This window comes from Planococcus citri, chromosome 2 (genome assembly GCF_950023065.1).
Source record: "Planococcus citri chromosome 2, ihPlaCitr1.1, whole genome shotgun sequence".
NCBI classification, from domain to species: Eukaryota; Metazoa; Arthropoda; class Insecta; order Hemiptera; family Pseudococcidae; genus Planococcus; species Planococcus citri.
This window is the reverse complement of record NC_088678.1, coordinates 42,473,158-42,494,105: the sequence shown is the minus strand read 5'-3', so window position 1 is coordinate 42,494,105 and position 20,948 is coordinate 42,473,158. Positions and strand designations below refer to the sequence as shown.

Here is a 20,948-nt window from a genome sequence, read left to right as displayed (position 1 = left end):
GTTTGATATGCTAAATGAGCAGATTTGATTTTATTCTGATAAATAGTAGATCCATCTTCAGATTTTTCATCTAAGTAAGCTAGAATATTTTTCGACGATTTTACAGTCTCATCGTATAATGAAATGAAACCTTCTGATTCGATCAAATAATTCTGTAAACATAAATTTAATGGCAAAAATGCATATTTGAAAAAAAAATTGCAAAGGACATTAAATACTTTAAATCTTGAAAATAATTATTTTTACGTACCTGTAAAGTTTCTTTAGTTTTTATTATATCTGGTTTGCTACGAACAATTAAATCGACATTTTTCAAATTATCTTCCATAAATTGAACAGAAGATTCGAAATTTTGTAAATTTGACTCAAAATCCTAAAAAATTAATAGAATATCATCAGAACTTGTTCTTTTAATAAACAATTGGAAAAAAAAACAATTAAGAACACTTACGTTCCATTCTTCGCCTAACTTATTCAGATCATCTCTTTGACTTTCTAGGGATTCAACGAAAGCATTCCATTTAGCGGTGATTTCATCAACATTCAAGGTAACCTGTTGTTTACTTTTTTCGTTCGATATTTTCTTCAACTCTTCGCCTTTTTCTGCTAACGAGTCTAATAAGGTATGATGACTCTATAAACATAAAATTAATTTAATTATTTTATTAGCTGAAATTTGTCAAGTCAAGATAATATAATAGGTATCAATTATAAATTAAGTAGGTACCTTAATATCGTCCAATACATTTGTAATTTTTTGCATTTTTGATAGTAAACCGGACAAATTACAAATTGGTTCTTCGACTAGAGACGCTTTAGATATAACCAATTCAATTTGATTGATCATAGCGGTAAATTCTTTCCATAATTCGTTAGCTTGAGAAAGGGTAGCTTGTTTAGACCGGGCACTATTAAGCGTATTTTTAAGTATTTGAAGAAGCTGTTGCTGATTCATAGCGAGTTCTTCTTGTTCTTCGAGGGTAAGAGATACTTTAATGAGATCACTACAATTTTGAATATTTTCGCTAATTAATTCGCGAATACTGCTTTCATTATTGAAGTAGGCCTGAAATACCAAAAATTCATTTTTATCATTCAAGCTGAAATGAAGCATAAATTAATCATTTTCTAGAAAACTCACAATATGATCTTCTAAATCCAACTGGACAGTATCCAAATTGATTCCTTTTTCATTGGCGTTTAATTTTTCGCCAGCTAAATTAATCCATTCGAAAAACTTCTCCCTCAAGTTGTCATATTCGACTCGATAGTTAAGATTGGTTTGCAAGTAATCGGCTCGATTTTGTAATTCGATCGGTAATCTAGTCAGTAGAACTTGAGCCTCGCTTAATTTTTCCTTTACAGCACTCGATGCAGCATCACTACCTTGAATTGTCTCTTTGATGGTTTTCATACGAGCCAGCTGTTTTTCAATTTCATCTTTCAACTCCTAAAACGCAGAAAAATTGATAAAAATATTCAAAAAAATTTGTAAAATTACTGGGATAAAAAAAAAACAGATGATTACCTGATGTTTATCGATCTCTTCGTTGACACTGTCGATAGATATCAAAAGCAAAGGACGAGATTGAACTTGAGCCTCACGTCCGTAAAACCATTCGATAACCTCTTCCAGTTCTTGTACTAATTTTGCTTGCTCAGCAGCAGTAGCTGCGTGATGCTGAATTTGTTGCTCGACAGTCTTACGCAAAGTAAGCAATTGCTGTTTAAGTTGCTGTAATTGTTCCATAATATTATTGCGATCGATGACGGTGCCTTCGTTGGCGATTTGTTCGCCTTTTTCGGAAGCCGACAACAATTTAGCTTCGTATTCTTGTATCTTGGCGATAACATCTTCGTATTTTTTGATTTTATCCTGGATCGTGTAACCGGGTCGTTCGATTTCTCTAATAACTTCGGTATATTTAGTGATAAACATGTTGATGTCTGAAACAAGATCGATAAACTGTTCTCTGATTGTTACAGCTTGTTTGAGTTTGGCGATACGTTTTTCTACAGCTGAGATCAAATCGTCTACTTGATGGGTGACGTTTTGTATCTCAGTGATTCCGTCAACGTCACTTAGACCAGTTCGCCAATTTTTCAGTTCGTATAATAAATTCTGATAGGCGGCAGTTCTTTCATAAACATCTTCAACGTTACGTCCAATGGGCTGATTAAGTTCTTTCATCTCTTCTTCGGCTCGTTTAATCAGTTCTAAGGTTTGCTCGATTTTCTTTTGAGTGTCGTTGTGTTTTTCGAGCATCTTCTCGAGATGAGCGCGGCGATCTTTCATTCCATTAAGGACACGAGTATATCTTGTCTTGATCAAGGATAACATATCTGTAACTGTGATGCTGTCGAGGTTGTTGAGTTTCATTTCAGAGGATGTATTGAATAGTTTATCAATTTGTGAACCGATTTCATCAATTGATGTTTCAAAATTGGTGAACTGAAATCGTCAAAAGTGGCATTAATTTAAAGAGTAATTTTTTCAAGTCGTCGTTTTAAGCACACGATGAAGTAATATAATACCTGATTCAATTGTTCCTGAATTACATTCAAGGACGTAGTCTTCAATTCAGTGTTGAGTAGATTTTCCGTATTATTGAGCCAATTAGTGACACTTTCCACTTCGGCTTCGAAACCTTTACGATTAATTATCAAATTTTCGAGTTTTTCGAGCTGTGGCGCTAGCTTGTTGGATAATTTATCGAAGCCTGTAGACACATCTATAAAAAAAATTATATCATTAATTAATATTTTCCTCTTCATACGTGAAAAATTCCGTCTCATTCATTTATATGTATGTACTATGTAGTACCTTCCAGTAACGATTTCAGTTTATCGGAATCTTCTTTACTGCAGTCTTTGAGCAAAGCACCGGATTGTTTTTGCAATTGATCAAGCTCTTCAGTTTCAAATGATATAAAGGTTGATTCGTAGTTCTGAAATCAATTAAACGAATACACGTAAAAAATCAAATCTAATCAAATCAACTTTTCACCAATCTCCACTACGAACCTTCAAATTTTGTAGAGCTTGTTGGACAGCTGAAGACGATAGAGGTTCGTGTTTCAGAATAAATCCATCGCCAGATTTCTCTTTCAGCCAAGTCTGGCAGAATGCCAACAAGTCTTCGAATTCTTTTCGAGCATTTTTGTATTTTTCAGCGTTCGTCATCTCAGTGGAAATTTCTGCAAATAAATTCTCATGAAATTTCTCGTCTAAAATGGTACATTGGAAATTCTTTCGAACGTACTGTCATTTAATTCGTTCAATTCGGATTCCAGTGATTTCAACTCTTTACTTTCTAAAACCTCGAATTCGGCAGGTTCTAGCTGCGACTGAAGTGAGTTGGATTTTTTCACTAGAGAATTTAAAAGCACCTGTTTACTGTTCTTTTCTTTCATCACAGCCTGAAAATATGTAGCACAAAATTAATACCGATTGAAATGAAAAATCACACCTCTAAAAACGGAAAAAAAATTACCTTCAGACTTTGAATATATTTCTCAACAACTGCTAATTCGTAACCCAAATGAGGAGGATTTTGAAGGGCTGTTATCTTCTCTTTGATCCAATTACGGGTATCAGCGATTTCTTGTGTAATAACATCGTAAATTTTAATCGTTGAATCTAAACCGTTGAGTTTCCTCTCCAGGCGTTTAAGAATATCTTTATGGCGGCGTTGCAATGATTTAGTCTGTTTGAAAATAGAATAATATGTTTAAATAGGTATAAACTTATTACCCAATACTTTTTTTTATTGTAAAACTCACTTGATCTTCAACTTGCTTAACATCGAAATTATTAACATGTTTAGAAATTTTCTCAGCAGTCGATGTTACATCGGCCATTTTCTTCGAGCTTTCATCTTCGAAATTTTCTTGTAAATTTTTCAACGTGTCTAATTTTTGCTTGCAAGTTAAACCACATCCCAAATCGGTAGCGTCTATTTTCTTTATAATTTCATCGTAGTAATGGTGCAGATGGGCCATACATAAGTTGAATTCTTCAATATCTTTGATGTGGTTACGTTTTGTAGTCAAGGTATCGTTGATCTGAGGGAAAAACAAATGTTAATTAAATCAATATTACGATTATTTAAAATTAATAAAAACTGAAATACGAACAAATTCTTCCAAGGAATCTAACTGTTTCGATAATTCATCATCATCTGGTAAATCAGGAATTTCTTTGCGTTTCTCGTCGACCAAAGGAATAATTGATTGAATATTCGACAGCTCGGGGGAGTTTGCTTCGACACGTAATTTCACTGGTTTTGATTTCCATTCCGCTACGATAGTAGTTTGTTCTTTCATCCAGTCTAATAATTCGTCTTTTTGTTTCTCCGCTCCTTCCAGCTGAGCCACAGTTTTCGTCAACATTGACAGGTGATTCTGAACCTAAAAATTCAATCGAAATTTTTCAATCAAATTGTACTATATTTTTCAATTTCTCCATATGAGATCATTATTCATTTTTCCAACAAATATGAAAAATTAAGTAAGTAAATATTTTTCCAAATGTTAAATAGTCATAATTTTCAAAAAATAATTTATATCAATATTTATTAGTATGGAATGATCAATTATTATGCTTATTAAATATAAAGCAAAACATTCACGCTACTTACGGGAGTGGAATAGTTATTAAGTTTCTCAACAATACCAGTAGACTCAGCATCGTTTAATAATTTCACAATTCTTGGAGAAGGTTCAATCGACAAAATATTTCCAAGGGGAGGCTGGTTATAGCAAGCAAGAACGCATTAAATACAAACAAACGTGCAAAAAAAATAATCAACTGTTTCCCCAGTTGAAAAATGTTAATGTAAATTATAGGTAAATGTTTTTAAAAAACCCAATAACTATCTACAAGTGAATTGGACGGCACACATGAACTAATATAATAACATGTGAAACACACAGGACGTCACCAAATAATACTTTCATACATAATTTTCAAACGTTAACCCACACTTTAGAAAATTCAATCCATACCTGATCGATATTATCTTCGAGTCTCAATCGAACGGTAATTTCTTTGTCGAAAACTGGAGGATGAAGAGCTCCAGTAGGACTACCAGGTCGGGAAACGCAAGCAATAGCTGCTTCGCAATTCTGAACAGCATGAGCTAATCGTGTTTTTTCCGCTTGTAATTTATTATGGAGTAACTAAGAAAATATTTATGGTGAATGAAATTGTTCAAAATTATTTTACAAAGAGCGATAAAAATGTTTACAAAATAACTCACTCGCATAGACTCCAATAATATTTTTGCTTTGCCTAAATCTGTTGGTACGTCAATATCGATATTAATCGATGTCTCTAATTCATCCAAGTTCTTCCAAATACTGTCCAATGTATCTTCATATTCTTGGAATTTCAATAATGAATTTTCCAAACGAGCCTTGATCTGGTTAGCCGTCTTAATCAATGAATCGTAACTGTCTTGTACATTACTAAGTTGTTGTTCGATAACATCTCGAATCGCTGGATTGACCGGTTCGTAACGATCAATCTGTTGATTTCCTTTCTCTTTTACATCCTCGATTACTTTTTGATAACTGAAAAGGAAACATTTTCAATTTTTATGCAACGTCAGAATAGATTACTTTAAATCAAGAATATTTACCTGAGAATCTCTTGTAATAATTCGTTATGTTGAGAGATTTGTTCCTCTGTCTGAGCTTTATTAGTAATATACAACGAATTATGAGCCATCAATTGGAAGGACATTTGTAATACCCATTTTTCCAAATCTTGTAAAGATTGGTGATAATTAGAGCAGTCTTGTATTTCAGATTCTAGTTGTTTTTCGTTCTTGGAACACTCTTCAAGTAATTGTTGCCAATTCTTCTGTAGAGTTTCGGGTTCTTTTTTAACTTTGTCATTTTTAGCCCACGAAGATAGCACTTCACTTTCTTTCAGCAAATGATCAACATCGATTCGTTTACTCGAGATTTCTTCGTGAATAGTTTTCATTCTGAAACAGAAAAAAAATTGATTTATTCTGCGTCCTTGAAAATATCTCAAATAAGAAACCGATAACATACTTTTCTAATTGAGTCTTCATTTCAGAAAGCTCAGATTTTGTTTCTTGTTTTTTAACATTTTCTTTAGCGTTAATGAGCCATTTTTTGAATTTCTCAATGGAATCATTGAAATCTTCCCATCGAGTTTTAGATACTTTCAAGTGACCGGAAATTGAACTGAACTCGTTGTTGAGTAAAGTCCAATCGTTTCGAAGTTCAGTCATGACATCTCTCAGAGAAACTTGATTATTGGCCGGAGAAGCATTCAGCGCTTTCGTAAATATTTCTTGAATCGAGTTCCATAATTGTTCACCTACAATACATTATCGAGTTGATTAATAGAGGTAAGTAATATCATTTTATTGCAAATAATTCAGTCAATTTTTACCTTCGGGTAAACGTTGGGAAACTGCACTAAGGGTTTTCGTTTTATCATTGACCCAAGATAGATCACCTTCTCCAACACAACTTTGAATGTCCTTTCGAGTATCTTTGATCCAGTCTTGTAAGCTTTCTTTGGCCTTCGTGAATTCGCTATGGTCGGAAATATTCTTTTCGATTTTCGATACGAGGCTGAAAAAATTAAACATTAAATTTAAAATTAATTCATATTTGGACATTTTTGCCGAATTTATGAATATTAAAATACCTCTGAACGTTGGTTAACAAAGTAGTGTACGTTGTCTGGACATGTAGTGTATCATCTCTAACAGGGGTATAAGCTGAAAGCTCCATCAGTGTTTCGCATCTATCGGCTAATTCTTCGACGGGGACTTTTTGATCGCTTACTTCATCCATTAAAACAATACAGTCATCTAAATCTTTCGTAGTACAAGCTTTCATGTCTCGATTGCTGATTTCGTTGACTTTTTTCAAGACACTGTTTTGCCATTCGGATAAAGCATTAAAAACAGTAAGGAAATTATCCCATGCTACGACACATTTCGATAAAGTATCTTCGTTTTCTTCGATAAGTTTATTGATTTCGTCTCTTTCGTTTTCCAAATGTTCAATATCTTGTCTTATTTTATCGCTGCCTTCAGAATCTGTGTTTTCAATTACAACGGTGCTAAGTTGTTTGGCTTTTTCGATCAAGTCATTACCTGAAAAAACCATCACGTCAGTATATGTTGATAGATCACTACACAATGGAGAGCTATAATCGTACTTACCATGAGGAAGTTTTTCTTTCAACTTGGATAACCTGTCCGATTTTTCCAACACATCTTCTTTCTTCCCATGAGAATCTGTATACGACTGAGCTTGAATTTTCGTAACTTTAATCCACTCCAAAGCTTTGTCGTGGAGCTCGCGATAAGATTCGTGATCTTTAACACTCTTATTCAGTTTATCGATAACGTCTTTCACCTATATAATTAGAAAATATTAAATAAAATCTTCACTCAATCAAATGAAAAATTAGAAAACTGAGCCATACGTGTTTTTCAACGCTTTCATAGTTATCGAAGACTTCCTGGAAATCTTTATTAGATAAAGAACTGTCATCAGCTAGGAATCCTTTCAAGCGATCAATCTAGAATGTAAATCAATCAATAGAATAAGTACCCAAAGGATATTTTAGGGTGAGGGATTAATTTTACATATAATAAATTATTACCATCTCAGAATGTTGCTGAATATCCGCGTGTATCAATTTAAACTTATCGTACGCTGTTTTCTTTTCACTGAAATCGCGGAATGGCCCTTCACCTTGATCTCTTTTGATATTTTGTTCAACATCTTTCAGCCAATCGGATAACAAGATGTAAACTTTGTTGACTTCTTCAAGTTGGGTAGCACGAACTGATAATTTCTGTCTTAGATCCTGTATATCATTTAATTTCAGTAAACATTAAACCAAAATTTCAAATTATCGTGAAAAATTATTTTATAATCTGAATCGTACCTGAACATCGTTCATCAACTTGTCAAATTCTCCCTTCAAAGACTCGATATCGTCGACAATTTTCGTAGCTCCGGTTTGTTCAGTACTAAGAATAACTTTTTCTTTGAGCTCCAAAGCATAACGTAATTTATTTTGACCTTGTTCTAAAGTGTTCTTGATTGTTTTAAGCATTTGTAATTTATTATTAATTTCAGTCAACGTATTCGGTAGATCTTCACATTCAGTTATCTGAAAACATATTAAGTATCGAATAAAGTTCTTTTCTCGAAGAAATACAGAAAAAAGGAAAAATATGAAGACAACAAATATCGAACCTTTTCTTTAGTTCGAGCAACAAAATCTAGACATTCTTGATACAGCGAATTAAGTTGCTGATGTTCTTGATAATGAAGTTCCAACTTACGCATGGTTTCTTTAGCCATGGAAAGTAAAGCGTTGTATTTAGTCGACATTTGGGTAACCATGCTGGACACTCTTGCATCCGAACAGATATTCAACAGTTCCTACAAAAAAAAAAAAAAAATCATGAGTGTTTGAACAATATCGAAAAATATATGGTTGGTCATTTTTCAAAAGAGAAAAATACCTGAGCTTTAACATTCAGTTCATCAAGCTCTTTTTGCCAATCAAATAGAGCTTCAAGATGAACTTGAAATTGTTCCAAAACAGTTTTCTTTTCTTCCAAATTAGGTTTAAGTTTATTGAACGACTGCACCAATTTTTCGGCTTCAATTAACCAATTATTGGCTCGTTTTTGGTAATCTTCGAATTCTGACCATTTAGCAATGCCACGCTGCCAAAAAAAAACCACATTATAACCTCAGAACTTGACTAAAAATGGCAAATAATTGAGAAATCTCTACCTCAAGGGATGTTTTCATTTGAACCAAAGCTTCAGTATAGTTATCGTATTCTTCTTGCAATAATGCAACTTCTTCTTCGAGTTCTTCTTTTTCATGTTCATCAGCTTTGGTGCAAGCAGCGTCTCCGAATCTGAGAGCAGTTTCTAATTTTTTCTGCGCTTCGGGCAACTCGCCTTGTAAAATCTGAAACACCACAAAAATTAATCAAATTGATCAACGAATAATTTTCAGTACTTCGAGAAATGATTTACCGTTAGCTGAGTCATTCTTCCACTCAGCGCTTCTTTGTCCCCAGTGGTATCAGAAATTTTACTCAAACGATCGCGAGCGTTTCGTAACCATTGAGTAAATATCAGAGCCGCGTCAATAAACTGTTGATGACTATCGATAGCTTCCTTCTGTTTTTGGTAAAGTTCTTGGGCTTGTTTCGAAAGAGTTTCATATTTTGAAGAGATTTCCGATGCGGGCACAGCCTGTTGTAAATCGCCAGCTCTAACATGTACTGACTGAATCATAGGTTCGATACTGGCGATGTCTCGAACTATGTTATTAGTTTCACGTAATCTGTCTTTTTTCTTTCCCAAGCGAGAACTGTTCACAATACCGGATTCGACGTCTTTCACCTTAGCTTTCGAGATCTAAAAAAAAAAAATTAAAATATAGTCGAATTTCCCAAAGCTATGCCCAAGCGAAAAACGCATATAATTACCTTTTGTTCGCAAACTTGTTGTAATTTATTTTCTCTTTCAGAGAGAAGTTGCTGAAGTTGGGAATAAGACGAACTATAATCAGCCCATTGCAACAAGCTGGTTTCCAGTTGAACTTTGGCAGTCAAGATTTTACGATTAAGTCGATCCCAATCGGCTTGGATTTCCTTCAGGTTTTCATTAATGACATCTCTGCCGTCAGCTCTTGTGTTACGTAACACCTTCTCACCGCTATTGACAGTAGAATGGATTAGATTTTGGACATCGTCACGTTCGCGAAGCAATTCCTATCAGAATAAAAATGAAATATTATTAACAACAAATATAATATTTATTGATAAATCTATTAAATTTCTTACTTGAATGCGATCCAATTTTTCTTGCAATTCTTCGTGAGTACTGCTAGATGGTACTTCGCTGCATTCTTTGACGGTTTGTTTGGCCGTTTCTATCCATACTTTAGCTCGAGAAAGTAACGATTCGAATTCTTTGTGTTGTTCGCAATTGGTTTCTACTTTTTTCAAGACATCCTTGGTTATATTCATTTGAACCTAGAGACAATATTTATTGAAGATGAAATTCTTCATGAAATATGCACGAATTATCGTATTATACAAGATTTGGTTTCCTTACCTGGTATCTCGAATTTAAATGACGTAGCTGATTATTAACATAAGTATCTAAATGAGAAGCCAATAATACGGCTGCAGTATTGTTGAATTTTTCTATCTGCGACTGGCCATCGTCAAGTTCTTTGTAAAGTTTCTGGGTATCAAAAAAAATGTATCAATATTGAATTGAAAAAAATCTCAAACATTTTTTTAATCTGTCAAAATAGATACCTGAACTTCAGCTACTTGGTTCTCTTTTTCAGGGACATTGGAAAACAGGGTAGTTTTATGCATTTTAATAGCGTCTTCTATTTTTTGCAACCAATCCGAAATACGTTCATATTCTTCTTTATATGCTCTCCATTGAATGATGATCTCTTCTAATTGAGCTTTTTGATTATTCACATCTAAAAAAAAAAATCACCGATCGTATCACAATTTGATCCACAATTTCCTCTGATAGCTGAATTCACATACCTTGGAAGAAGGAATTGAAACCGTTGGTTAAATCCGAAACTTCCTTCTTAATGATTTTTTTGCCCTCATCCGATGTACTGGGAATGACGATTTCGCTTTTATATTTAACATTTTCCCACAAAGCTTCGCCTTGAGCTTTGGTGTTCAAAATATTTTCCAGCGGAGTTAAAACGTTTTCAATGGCTAATTTATCGCTGAGAGAGCGTTCTTTCATGGAAGGTATTTTTTGTTTAGCGTGATTCAACCAAATTTGCAACGATTCCGTTGAATCTTTGTACGCTTTGTGATCTTTACATTGTTCTTCACGATCCAAAACCAATTTCTAATAATTTAAAATATTATTAATAAAATGTACTCGTATTAGCGTGAGATGAAATGAATCAGAAGCACACATACTTTCAACTGATCTTGTAAGTGGTCCAATTTATCAAGAATCTCCTTCGCTTGATTAGCAGCATGAGACTGTTGTCCACTGGCTAGCATTTCATCGGCTTTAGCTTTCAAAGCATCCACTTCGAGAGTTTCTGATCTTGTTCTTTCGTCCAATTTCTGATAACGGATCAAAAAATCAATTAGATGAGTACGCCATGGTCCATTTTATTAATGAATAAAAATTCAATCGTACTTTTATTTGATCTAATTGAGAACGTTTTTCGGGTAACGTAGATTGGAACTGACTCAGTTCTGGGATAGATTTTTCTAATAATTCGACAACGGAATGAAGCTGTTGTACTTGTTCCAGGAAATCAAACCATTTCAAAATCGAATCATCCAGTATTCTCTGAAATTTCGAATAAAGAAATAATTCAAGATTTTTTTTACGCCTCAAAGTCAAAATCTCAGACACAAAATATTAATTAAATCATACCTTTGTTTCAACCATTTTGGCTGCCAACATATTCCAATCTTCTTGTAATTTTTGTAAATTCGAGTTGATAGCGTCGTGACCGGAAGGAGCGGTATTTGCAAGAACAATGTGAGCTTGTTCGTTACAACGTTGCATTCTACCGTATCCTTCTTCTTTGTACATAATCAAGTCCTAATACGATAAATAATTTTAGTTTTTGATGAAACTTGAAATGACCAAAAATAACTACAAAATTTTAATCAGCTTACTTGTATGGTTTCCAATTTACGTTCCAAATCATCTTGCGACGAAGCGCTCAAATCCGAACAGTATTCCAATTTATTTCGGATACCATCCAACCAACTAACATTCTCATTTATTTGTTTTTCGTATTCCAGATGGTCGGTTAGATATTGTTGCCAACGATTGTTCAAATCCTGTAGAATCAATATTAGGTAATCAAACTCACATTTCATTTTAGAAATTTCTACTCTAAATGAAAAAATAACTCGTACTTTGACGGTAGCTGATAATTGATGATATTTTTGACCTATTTCAGTGATGGAAAATGAACGTGGTATGGAAGAACTTTTGTACAGATGTTGAGATTTTTCCATCAGCGAGTCTATTTCGATTTCTTTAGCTCTAACTTCACCTTGCAATTTCTGTAGAAAAAAAAATACAACAATAAGGTTCTCAAATTCGGACATATTTAAAGAACACTGCTGAAACTTCAATACTCACCTTGAGTAAATCAGATTGTTCGCGTTTTTCATCGAGAGTGGCTTTTAAATCTATAGCATGAACGATTGAATCGGTGTCTCTTAACCAAGACATACATTCATCCCTCAATGCTTCATATTCACCCCAGTGCTGTAATTTGGTTTGCAAAACGGTAATTGCATTCCTGAAAATTTGTTAAAATGTATCAATTTCATTCTTAATAATATGTAATACAAAAAAATACAACCTTGTATGTATCTGGGTTTCATTTACCTTACAGATGTCGACAAAATTTCCCAGTCTTGTTGAGATGTATCAATTTGCTTGGTGATGTTGGTTTTACCTTCATCACTCGTTCCAGGTAAAACTTTCTCTCCGTAATTACAAATTTCATCAATTCTATACTTCTCTTCAGGTAACTTTTTCTCTAGATTCTGTTTTGATATGAAATTTTCAAAAAATGTAAACATTGTTTTTTTTAGGAATCAAAATTACGAATTTATGAAGTGTTTACTTTTAATTTTTCCAGATTATTTTCAACGGAGACTCTTTCAGGGTCCAAGTCACTCCATAATATAACTGTGTTATTCGTAGCATCTAACCATTCCTGAGCTTCCATAATCGCTTTGCAGTAATGTTGATGTTCATCAACAATTCTTTCATACTGATCTACTAGGTCCTAAAAATTAAAAGAAAAAACAAAAATCCATTGTTATATCTCAAAATCGCATTGAAAAATTATTTTCTTTAGGCATCATTTTAACTTACTTTAGTTTTCTTGACAATATCATCGTATTTCGAAATAACGGATTCGAGCGTTTCTTTAATATCGTCGTCTTTTTGAGGTAATTCATCATACATAGATCTGAGTTTAACGAAACCTTGATTATGTTGATTAACATCGTTCAACAAACCCCTATACTTCTGTAATTGTGCTCGTTTCTCATCAAGGGTGCACTTGAGTTGTGGTTCGTTGGCCAAAGTGGCTTCGATTTCTTTCAGCCACGTTTGGAGATCGAGTAAACATTGCTCAAAGCCGCTCCAACTGAAAATAAAACGATTTCATAAGTATTGGGTATTGATTCATGTTGTTAGTATACGAGTAATTCATAAAACCAAATCTACATACCTTGATAATTTAGACTGCACATCGCGTTCGGTGGCAGTAGCACGGTCAAATAATTTATCCAATCGATTTTGAGCTTCTTCTAGTTGAGTTCTGATGATTTCTCGACCTTCTGGCGCGGTAGCATTGTATAATTTTTCACCCGATTCTACGACTGAATTTAGAAGAGAAACCGCTTGAGGTCTTTCACCGATCAAGTTTTTCAAGTTATTCAAATTATCAGTCATTTCGGATTGAACAGCCAAGGAAGACAAAGCGTTCAGACATTTGCTGAGCTTATCTTCTGCCTGAGTTATCCAATCGTTGAATTCTGTATATTTATTCGAGTATGCTTTGTGATCGTTGACGGATTGTTGACATTTTTTCAACAAGTCCTGAAAATTAGAAATGTCCATCAGTGAAACTTGCGATAATCGATTTTATACCAATTCAATGAATTTCAATTTCACCTTCAACATTCTCTGAATTGTTTGGAATCTTGATGAAACATGCTGGACATTATTGGATAGGCGTTCGTTGTAGTCTGATAATTCGCTGGCGTCATCTTTCAACTTTTCCAATACAGGCTCATTTTGTGTGGCGTTCACAACTAATGACTGAAATAAAATAAGCATGCGTTATAAAATAACGTGAAAACTGTTGAATTTATAAAGGTTAGATCACACAACTACTAAAATATTAATTCAAATAACACGAAAAAACGTCGTTAGGAAACAACCGAATTCAATTAATAATGAAATGATTTTTTAAAGCTAGAAATAACAAATGAAATTGAGGGGAAAAAAGGATTAAGTTAGATGATCAAGTTGAAAAATTATCACTCGTTACTCAGAAACACAAAGAATGTCAACATTTCACTCCCTCTTACTTGTTCTAAATGGTCAACCATCGTAATTATTTCATTAATAGCGTTCTTTTTTCCTTCTACCATTTTTTGTTGGTCCTAATTATACGTACGCGAATATTTTATTAATTTTTTTTCATAGAAATTTAATACTTAAATTTTTTATTTTTCAGCATGAGAGCTTCATGAAAAATCAATACTAACCATGTAATTGTTAAGTTGTTCCTGCTTTTCTTCCAACGTATTCTGTTCGGTATAATTTCTCAACGCAGCTTCAACATCGTTCAACCAGGAAACCACCTGTTGAAGTGACAACTCGTATTGATACCACTGATTCAGCTGTTTCTGCAGTCCTTGTTCAAGCTCGTTCAAAGCAGTAACGAATTTTTCGTAATCGAACCTTCATTAAAATATAAAACGCATTAGAGGAAAAATTTCAAGAATTAATTAATGAATGAATAGGAATGGTTCAAAAATGAATTACCTAACGTTGGCTAAATCTCGAACCATGGATTCTTTATAATGAACAGGTAAATTAGCCGCTACTGCGTCAACTTCCGCTTCAATCGTCTTCAGTTTTTCTTCGTGTTCTGGGAATGTTTCTTTCATACTGTTCAATTTTTCCAGTCTCTTATTAAGCATCTCTTTGTTGCCCGTGTAATCTGTAAGAAAACATGCCACTCCGATTAATCTAAAATTATTTTCAAATATCGGCGATAAATGAGCAAAAAACGTTACCTGTGTGACTCGATAGGGTCTCCCAAAGTTGCTTCAAATTATCCCTAAATTGTTTCAGGCTATCTAAGAATTGCTGGACATTTTCCAGGCACTTCTCATTCGTACTGACAATTTCGGTCAAATTTGAAATCAGGTGATCGTAACGAGTAACGACATCTTGAGCAGTCTCGTTGATATTTTTTGAATCGACAACTTGAGCAACGCTGTCAGCCTTTTCCTTTAAATTTTCAATGGTACGTTTACGAGAAGAGGCTTCTTGGAGCATTGTCTGTCGACAAAAATAAAAAATAAAAATATGCTCAGATGGTTACATTTTGATTAGGTAAGAAATTTACCTTTTCTTTGAACAATTTCGAGCGTAATTCTTGTAACGTGGTCCAATTTGAAGTTCGATCTTGTTGAACATTTTTTTCCATTTGTTGCAACCAGTTTAACAGTTGAGAGTAAAGTTCTTGATAGACGTTCCATTGGATATTCAAAGCTCCGAGGGATTTATCGAAAGATTTCAATTTATCACAGAGCGAATCCCATCTAAAAAAAAAATTTTTTTTAAATTGAAGAAAAATCCAAAATGTGGGAGTACAAAATGAAAATATAAGTCGAATAACCTTTCTTTGATATCTTTCAACTCATTACGAATATCCTCACGTCCACTGGCGGCAGTATCAGGGAATAGTGATTCGCCATTCAGCAAAAATTCCGATACTTGATTGGCATTTTGATTACATTCGGTAATAATATGTTGTGATTTTTTGACTTTTTTCGAAACATCTGAGTCTGTGTCGGTTTGCAAATCGGTGAACTGTTTCTCCAAATCATCCAATAATTTGAGAATTTCGGTACGTTTGATCGAATAGGTACGATGCTCGTCACAAATGGTTTCCCATTTTTCGACTGTTTCTTTATATTGATTCACCAACGATTGATACCTGAAAATTTACCCACATGACAGGTAAAACTTGAATTCGAAAGAAAAGGTCGTTAATGTGCTGTAGAATACCTGTTGCTAATCTGCGACAAAGCTGTTTTTACATGATCTGCCGAACAGGTTTGTAACAACAGATGACCAACGTCGATGAACCCATCGATATCTTTCTCTTTATGGTTGATGGCGTTTCCAATTTCTTTGAATTCATTCAATTGCTCCAATTTTTCGTCCAAGGTATTTTTCAACTGTTGATTTTTAAACACGATCTCGTGTTCTTGAAGCCAGTTGGTAATGTTCTCTTGTTCTCTTTCGAATTTCAACCATAAATTCAACGCTTCGTTGAGTTTATCTTGAGCTTGATCTAAAAATATGATGAATTAAATCTTGAACTAATTAATCAATTTAAAAATTCGGTAGGTAAATTTTTACCTAAATTATTCAAGTGTTTATTAAGAGCAGCGTTGCAATCGAATAATTCTTTCTCCAAAGCAGGGATGCCTTTCTTAGCAGTGGTTTTATAAGTAGCTTCGAATAATTCTTTCAACTTTTTGAATGTTTCCTTTCCCTCGGGTTCGAATTTTTGTAGCGACTATAAATTATAAAGAAAAAATTGAAATTACGTGAGAATAAAAAATTAACCTTCGACAAGCCTCAATTTACCTCAACATTTTTCAATCTCTTTTCCACGTCTGACTTTTCGCCAGACACAGCTTCATTCTGTTTCAAATGCTCAGCTTCGTTTTTCAGCTTATCTTGCATTTTGTCACAAGCTGCTTTAAAATCTTTATGAATCTTAACATTTTGTTCCAAAGTGTTTTTCAGTTCCTAACGGTTCAGAAAATGAAGGTAAATTACGATCAATTATATAAAAGTTTATACTCAAAACTACCGACAAAAAAAACAGATACCTCGGATTTGGCTATAATACTAGCATACTGCTTTTCGATAGATGCTGAGTAATCTCCAAAGGCAGAATGGTCGGTGTGCTCTGAGAGCTGTGATACCAATTTAGAAACATTAGCGATGGCATTCTTTTGATTAAGAGTTTCTTGGTGTTTATTAACGTGATTCTGCAAGCAAACAGATCATTACAATTTGGCAATTATTCATTTTTAAAACAAAAACTACATTTGCAGATATACAGCTGCAGATATTTGTTTCCCAAATAATACCTGAAATTGGGCGAGTTTTTCTTGTAAAGTCGAACATAACTCTGAGTTTTGGTTGATAGAATTTTCCACACCGGTTAACCAAGCAGTTAGTTCATCTTGAGCAACATTGAACTCGGCTAATTTCAAAAGACATTGGTCAGCTACGCCTATTTCTCGTTGTAAATCATCACTCAGCTCATTCCAAATAGAGCGCAATTTTCTGAAATAAAAATTAATAAGAGATGAATTTATAGTTCACGCTGAATCGTTGAATTTCCAATATTTTTGGAAATACTCCAAAGTTGAAGCCATACACGAAAATGATTCTCAACTTTTTTCAAATTACTAAGCAAATAGGTAAAATGGTAGATTCGCTTCGAATCGTAAATCAGGTAAAGCAAAGTACATCAGGTAAAGCAAAGTACGTCTCTAAGAGCAAGGTCACCAGCTGATGCTAATGTCGCTGATATTAATGCAATCGTTTAATTGTTTATTAGAATGTGTTTCTGAAATGGTAAAAAATTATAATTTAACTCCATTCAGAAGCAGAAATTACCAGAAACATTTAGATCACCGGAACACGACATCAGCACATAGTATCCCTTCTGTATACCAAACTAACATGCCATCGCAGAGCGATCTCAGAACAGCTCACGCATCGTTGATAGCATGTGACGTCTCAGAAGCGCAGTTACTCGAAAAAGACGCCCCTAACGGCGAACCGTTCGAAGACACGCAAAAGCAATTATTTCACTTGCACCCTAATCAAGCTTATTCGCTAGACGGAGGATGTAACATGCAAGAACTTTTCGAAACCTATCAACGTAACGTATATCCGAGTGTTAAAAACCAAGAGATCCTGGCTCGAGAACGACTTCAACAAATCGACCAACAAATGGAGCGGAAACTCGAGGAAATGCGCGACCAATATAAGCAAGTATGTTTGGAGGTGGAAGCTAAGAAGGCTGCTATGCGCATACAAGAGGTGAAACGCGACACGATTAAAGATCAAGTTATCAGTTTGGACCAGCAATTCGTACGTTTGCCAGAACCTTTGAACAGGGCTGAAAAAGAGGCGTACGTAGATTACCTAATAATTAATATACTTCACGATTTACAGGACATAAATAACGTAGCAATGGGCGAACTCTTAGATGACGACGTCATCACTACCGTTATGGAAGCATGCCAAGAAAAACACCCGGATATCCTATTCGTAAATCCGTGCATAACCCAGTGCATACAATTTTCACAAGACAACGAGGTCGTCTCTTTCCTAGAACCTATCGAAGCTAAGAAATACGATAATATTTTTTTCGTAATTAATGACACGAGTAACGGAAGCCGAGGCACTCACTGGTCACTTTTGTTATTAAGTAAAGACATGGAAGCGTTCTGCCACTACGACTCTTTAAAAGGAATGAATTACAAAATAGCTCTCGAGTTATCCAAAAAGTTAAGCGAATACTTCGAAGTTTACCAAATATTCGACGTCGACTGCGAACAACAGACTAACAACACAGATTGCGGAATTTACGTTCTGGATAATATGTCGCGTATTATATTAATCTTGAAGAATGAATTTAAAATCGAAGACGAAATTATAACGCCGCTGAAAATCTCGAAATTACCGCCGAGTTTCACTAAAACTAGAATATACATGATGAATACCTATATCAACAGCATATTACAAAAAATTAAGCGAACCTTTCGTGTTGAGAATATGGCTGAAGAGTGAACGAGAATAAATTTTGGCGATTTTATAAACTCAAACAAATATAATAATTTTTACTTAATGTAAATCGTTCTTTTTTCAAAGAGATTTGTAAAATTTTACCTCAAATTTTTTCTGATTAATTCTCTTCCGTCAGGTGACGTATGAGCATATAGCTTCTCCCCTTGTTCGTTGATCAATTCGAATTGTACGTTTTCATTCGTTTTTGAATCCAGCAATTCGTTCAGTTTTTTCTGCCTTTCCTAATAATTACATAATTATAAGAATTTTAATATTTAATATTTACAAAATGTTATTACCTATTTATTGTAAGAAATTAATTTCGCGGATATGCTAACCTTTAATGAACTGACATTTCCGATCGGTTTACTGTTTTGTTCAACTTCTTCTTTTAGTTTATTACATTTCTGTAAAAAGTTGTTATAATCGTTTTCAAAAGTTTCATGTTCCTTGACGAATTTCTCATATCTGGTAACACATTCCTTTAAAATAAAAATAAACAAATGAGAATAAGGAGACAATGGACATTTGAAAATTACTCCAACTGCGAAGAGTCATAATTACATGTAGTCTACCACTTTGAGAGCAGAATAATTTATATAGTGAATGAAAATCATTCTCACCTTTGCTTTCTGTTTGACGTTTTGATATCTCGCTATTAATTTCATGACTATTTCGGTAAGCTCAGGATTCGTTGCACCGGGTTCTTTTTTAAGATCTTCGAATTCGATATTTTTACTATTTAAATCGTTGAAGATACTTTTTACATCGTCCAAATAAAGTTTCTTCGACTCCAAACAATTTTTCAAGCTTTGATCTTTGAATTTATTTTCGGCGTTTTTCAAAAACTCATCCAATGATGTAATTTTACTCTGAAGCTTTTCAGCTTGACCTTTCTTGATAATCAGTTTTTCTTTGGCCTGTTTACATTTATCGAGAAATTCGCGCCAGTTCTTTTTTTGACTATTTATTTCATTTTGTAAAAACTCTTTTCCGGTGTCATCAGTCTCAGACAGAACAGGTTTCAGTAACTGTTCGCATTCTGCGATCAGTTCATCGCCAGATTTATCTTGTTGCAGAATACTTTCGTAAATAGCGATTTGATTTTCAACGTCGCATTTGGCAGATTTGTTCTCTTCGGCTAAGAGAACATCGAAGAAATCTCTGAACTTTTCAAAAGCATGGAGATAGTTTTCATGATTGAGAACGTATTTTTCATGCAAATCGACGTGATTGGAAACGATATTGTGCAACTGGCCATATCTTTCAACCAGATCATCGAGACCACCTTCGGATAATGATTCCATTTTTTGATTTAGTTGATCAATGATGGCCTTGTGCGATTGTACATCTTGTAATAAGGTTCGATAGGTATTCAGAGCTTTTTTCTTTTCTGGTAAAATTTCCTTCAGCTGAGGTTTCGATTCGACTTTATTTTCAACGGCAGTTAGCCATTGAAGAACTTGGTTACGACTGTCTTCGATACTGGCTCTTTGCATCACGATGCTTTCGTTTTTCTTCAAAAGTAATGTCCATTTCTCGTTCAATGCTTCCAAGGCGTTTCGTAGACCTTTGAGTTGAACTCGCATCGTGTCGCGATTTTGAGGAATAATTTCCAAGAATAAAGATTCGCTTAATTCGATAATTTCATTCATTTGAGCCAAACCTTGTTCTTTAATTTGAGCAAAATCTTTGAGTTCTTTCAATGTATTTTTCAAAAGCTCCGTGTTCTTGTTTCCTTCGTTAAAAGCTTTCTCAAATTTATCCAACTTGGCGGTATTTTTCGTTAGAAAGTCGTTCATCAGATTGACTTTGTTCTCGTATTTGGCATGTAAGTCTGATACATTTTTGAGCTTCTCTAAACGAGAATCGACGGTGTCTTTGATATTCTTGGCTTTGTTTTCGAAAGAATCGGTGTTACTTATATGCGGCTTAGTATCGAGTTTTTGTAATTTGTCGTAACTTCCTTTTAGAGTCTTGATTTTGGAAATGATGTCCGAAATTTTGGAATTCATGTTGTTGGTTTTTTCTAAGTAACTATCGATTTGTGAAACGTCGATCAAATCGCGAGATTTCGTATTCAATGCTTTCTCCAAATTTTGCAAATCCGATGATACTTTTTCGTAGTCATCTTGGTAGGTGTTAAGTAACTTGATATTTTTCTCCAAAACTGTCTTCACGTTGTCGGTTTTCGCTTGAAGAGCATCCAAATCGGCGAAGATTTTATCACGGATAGGAAAGACCTGAAAAC

General features: G+C 34.1%; 1 protein-coding gene across 6 annotated transcripts in view; it reads right to left on the bottom strand.

The window, feature by feature from the left end:
- Positions 1-20,948, bottom strand: part of Msp300 (Muscle-specific protein 300 kDa) — a 113,215-nt gene that overhangs the window by 49,893 nt on the left and 42,374 nt on the right. For 4 of the 6 annotated variants that reach the window (XM_065350296.1, XM_065350297.1, XM_065350301.1 and 1 more), the window contains exons 36-93: positions 19,321-20,940; positions 19,036-19,179; positions 18,800-18,939; positions 16,984-17,182; positions 16,720-16,881; positions 16,472-16,636; positions 16,241-16,400; positions 15,884-16,172; positions 15,492-15,812; positions 15,219-15,414; positions 14,884-15,151; positions 14,630-14,807; positions 14,350-14,545; positions 14,170-14,244; positions 13,751-13,897; positions 13,305-13,675; positions 12,944-13,220; positions 12,690-12,854; positions 12,449-12,609; positions 12,197-12,359; positions 11,968-12,117; positions 11,722-11,889; positions 11,474-11,644; positions 11,231-11,386; positions 11,002-11,154; positions 10,606-10,927; positions 10,360-10,535; positions 10,151-10,282; positions 9,877-10,068; positions 9,520-9,804; positions 9,062-9,448; positions 8,811-8,993; positions 8,534-8,740; positions 8,262-8,450; positions 7,948-8,175; positions 7,660-7,866; positions 7,480-7,575; positions 7,214-7,409; positions 6,691-7,144; positions 6,430-6,614; positions 6,063-6,354; positions 5,642-5,992; positions 5,261-5,573; positions 5,007-5,180; positions 4,640-4,750; positions 4,137-4,409; positions 3,783-4,064; positions 3,494-3,706; positions 3,263-3,419; positions 3,025-3,197; positions 2,825-2,948; positions 2,536-2,732; positions 1,529-2,452; positions 1,142-1,450; positions 728-1,066; positions 452-634; positions 251-373; positions 1-152 (exon numbers count right to left, since the gene is read on the bottom strand). In XM_065350296.1, coding sequence (XP_065206368.1) covers positions 1-152; positions 251-373; positions 452-634; positions 728-1,066; positions 1,142-1,450; positions 1,529-2,452; positions 2,536-2,732; positions 2,825-2,948; positions 3,025-3,197; positions 3,263-3,419; positions 3,494-3,706; positions 3,783-4,064; positions 4,137-4,409; positions 4,640-4,750; positions 5,007-5,180; positions 5,261-5,573; positions 5,642-5,992; positions 6,063-6,354; positions 6,430-6,614; positions 6,691-7,144; positions 7,214-7,409; positions 7,480-7,575; positions 7,660-7,866; positions 7,948-8,175; positions 8,262-8,450; positions 8,534-8,740; positions 8,811-8,993; positions 9,062-9,448; positions 9,520-9,804; positions 9,877-10,068; positions 10,151-10,282; positions 10,360-10,535; positions 10,606-10,927; positions 11,002-11,154; positions 11,231-11,386; positions 11,474-11,644; positions 11,722-11,889; positions 11,968-12,117; positions 12,197-12,359; positions 12,449-12,609; positions 12,690-12,854; positions 12,944-13,220; positions 13,305-13,675; positions 13,751-13,897; positions 14,170-14,244; positions 14,350-14,545; positions 14,630-14,807; positions 14,884-15,151; positions 15,219-15,414; positions 15,492-15,812; positions 15,884-16,172; positions 16,241-16,400; positions 16,472-16,636; positions 16,720-16,881; positions 16,984-17,182; positions 18,800-18,939; positions 19,036-19,179; positions 19,321-20,940 — 14,324 coding nt within the window. The remainder of the gene's footprint in view (positions 153-250; positions 374-451; positions 635-727; positions 1,067-1,141; positions 1,451-1,528; positions 2,453-2,535; positions 2,733-2,824; positions 2,949-3,024; positions 3,198-3,262; positions 3,420-3,493; positions 3,707-3,782; positions 4,065-4,136; positions 4,410-4,639; positions 4,751-5,006; positions 5,181-5,260; positions 5,574-5,641; positions 5,993-6,062; positions 6,355-6,429; positions 6,615-6,690; positions 7,145-7,213; positions 7,410-7,479; positions 7,576-7,659; positions 7,867-7,947; positions 8,176-8,261; positions 8,451-8,533; positions 8,741-8,810; positions 8,994-9,061; positions 9,449-9,519; positions 9,805-9,876; positions 10,069-10,150; positions 10,283-10,359; positions 10,536-10,605; positions 10,928-11,001; positions 11,155-11,230; positions 11,387-11,473; positions 11,645-11,721; positions 11,890-11,967; positions 12,118-12,196; positions 12,360-12,448; positions 12,610-12,689; positions 12,855-12,943; positions 13,221-13,304; positions 13,676-13,750; positions 13,898-14,169; positions 14,245-14,349; positions 14,546-14,629; positions 14,808-14,883; positions 15,152-15,218; positions 15,415-15,491; positions 15,813-15,883; positions 16,173-16,240; positions 16,401-16,471; positions 16,637-16,719; positions 16,882-16,983; positions 17,183-18,799; positions 18,940-19,035; positions 19,180-19,320; positions 20,941-20,948) is intronic. The other 2 variants (XM_065350299.1, XM_065350298.1) reach the window with 2 other exon arrangements.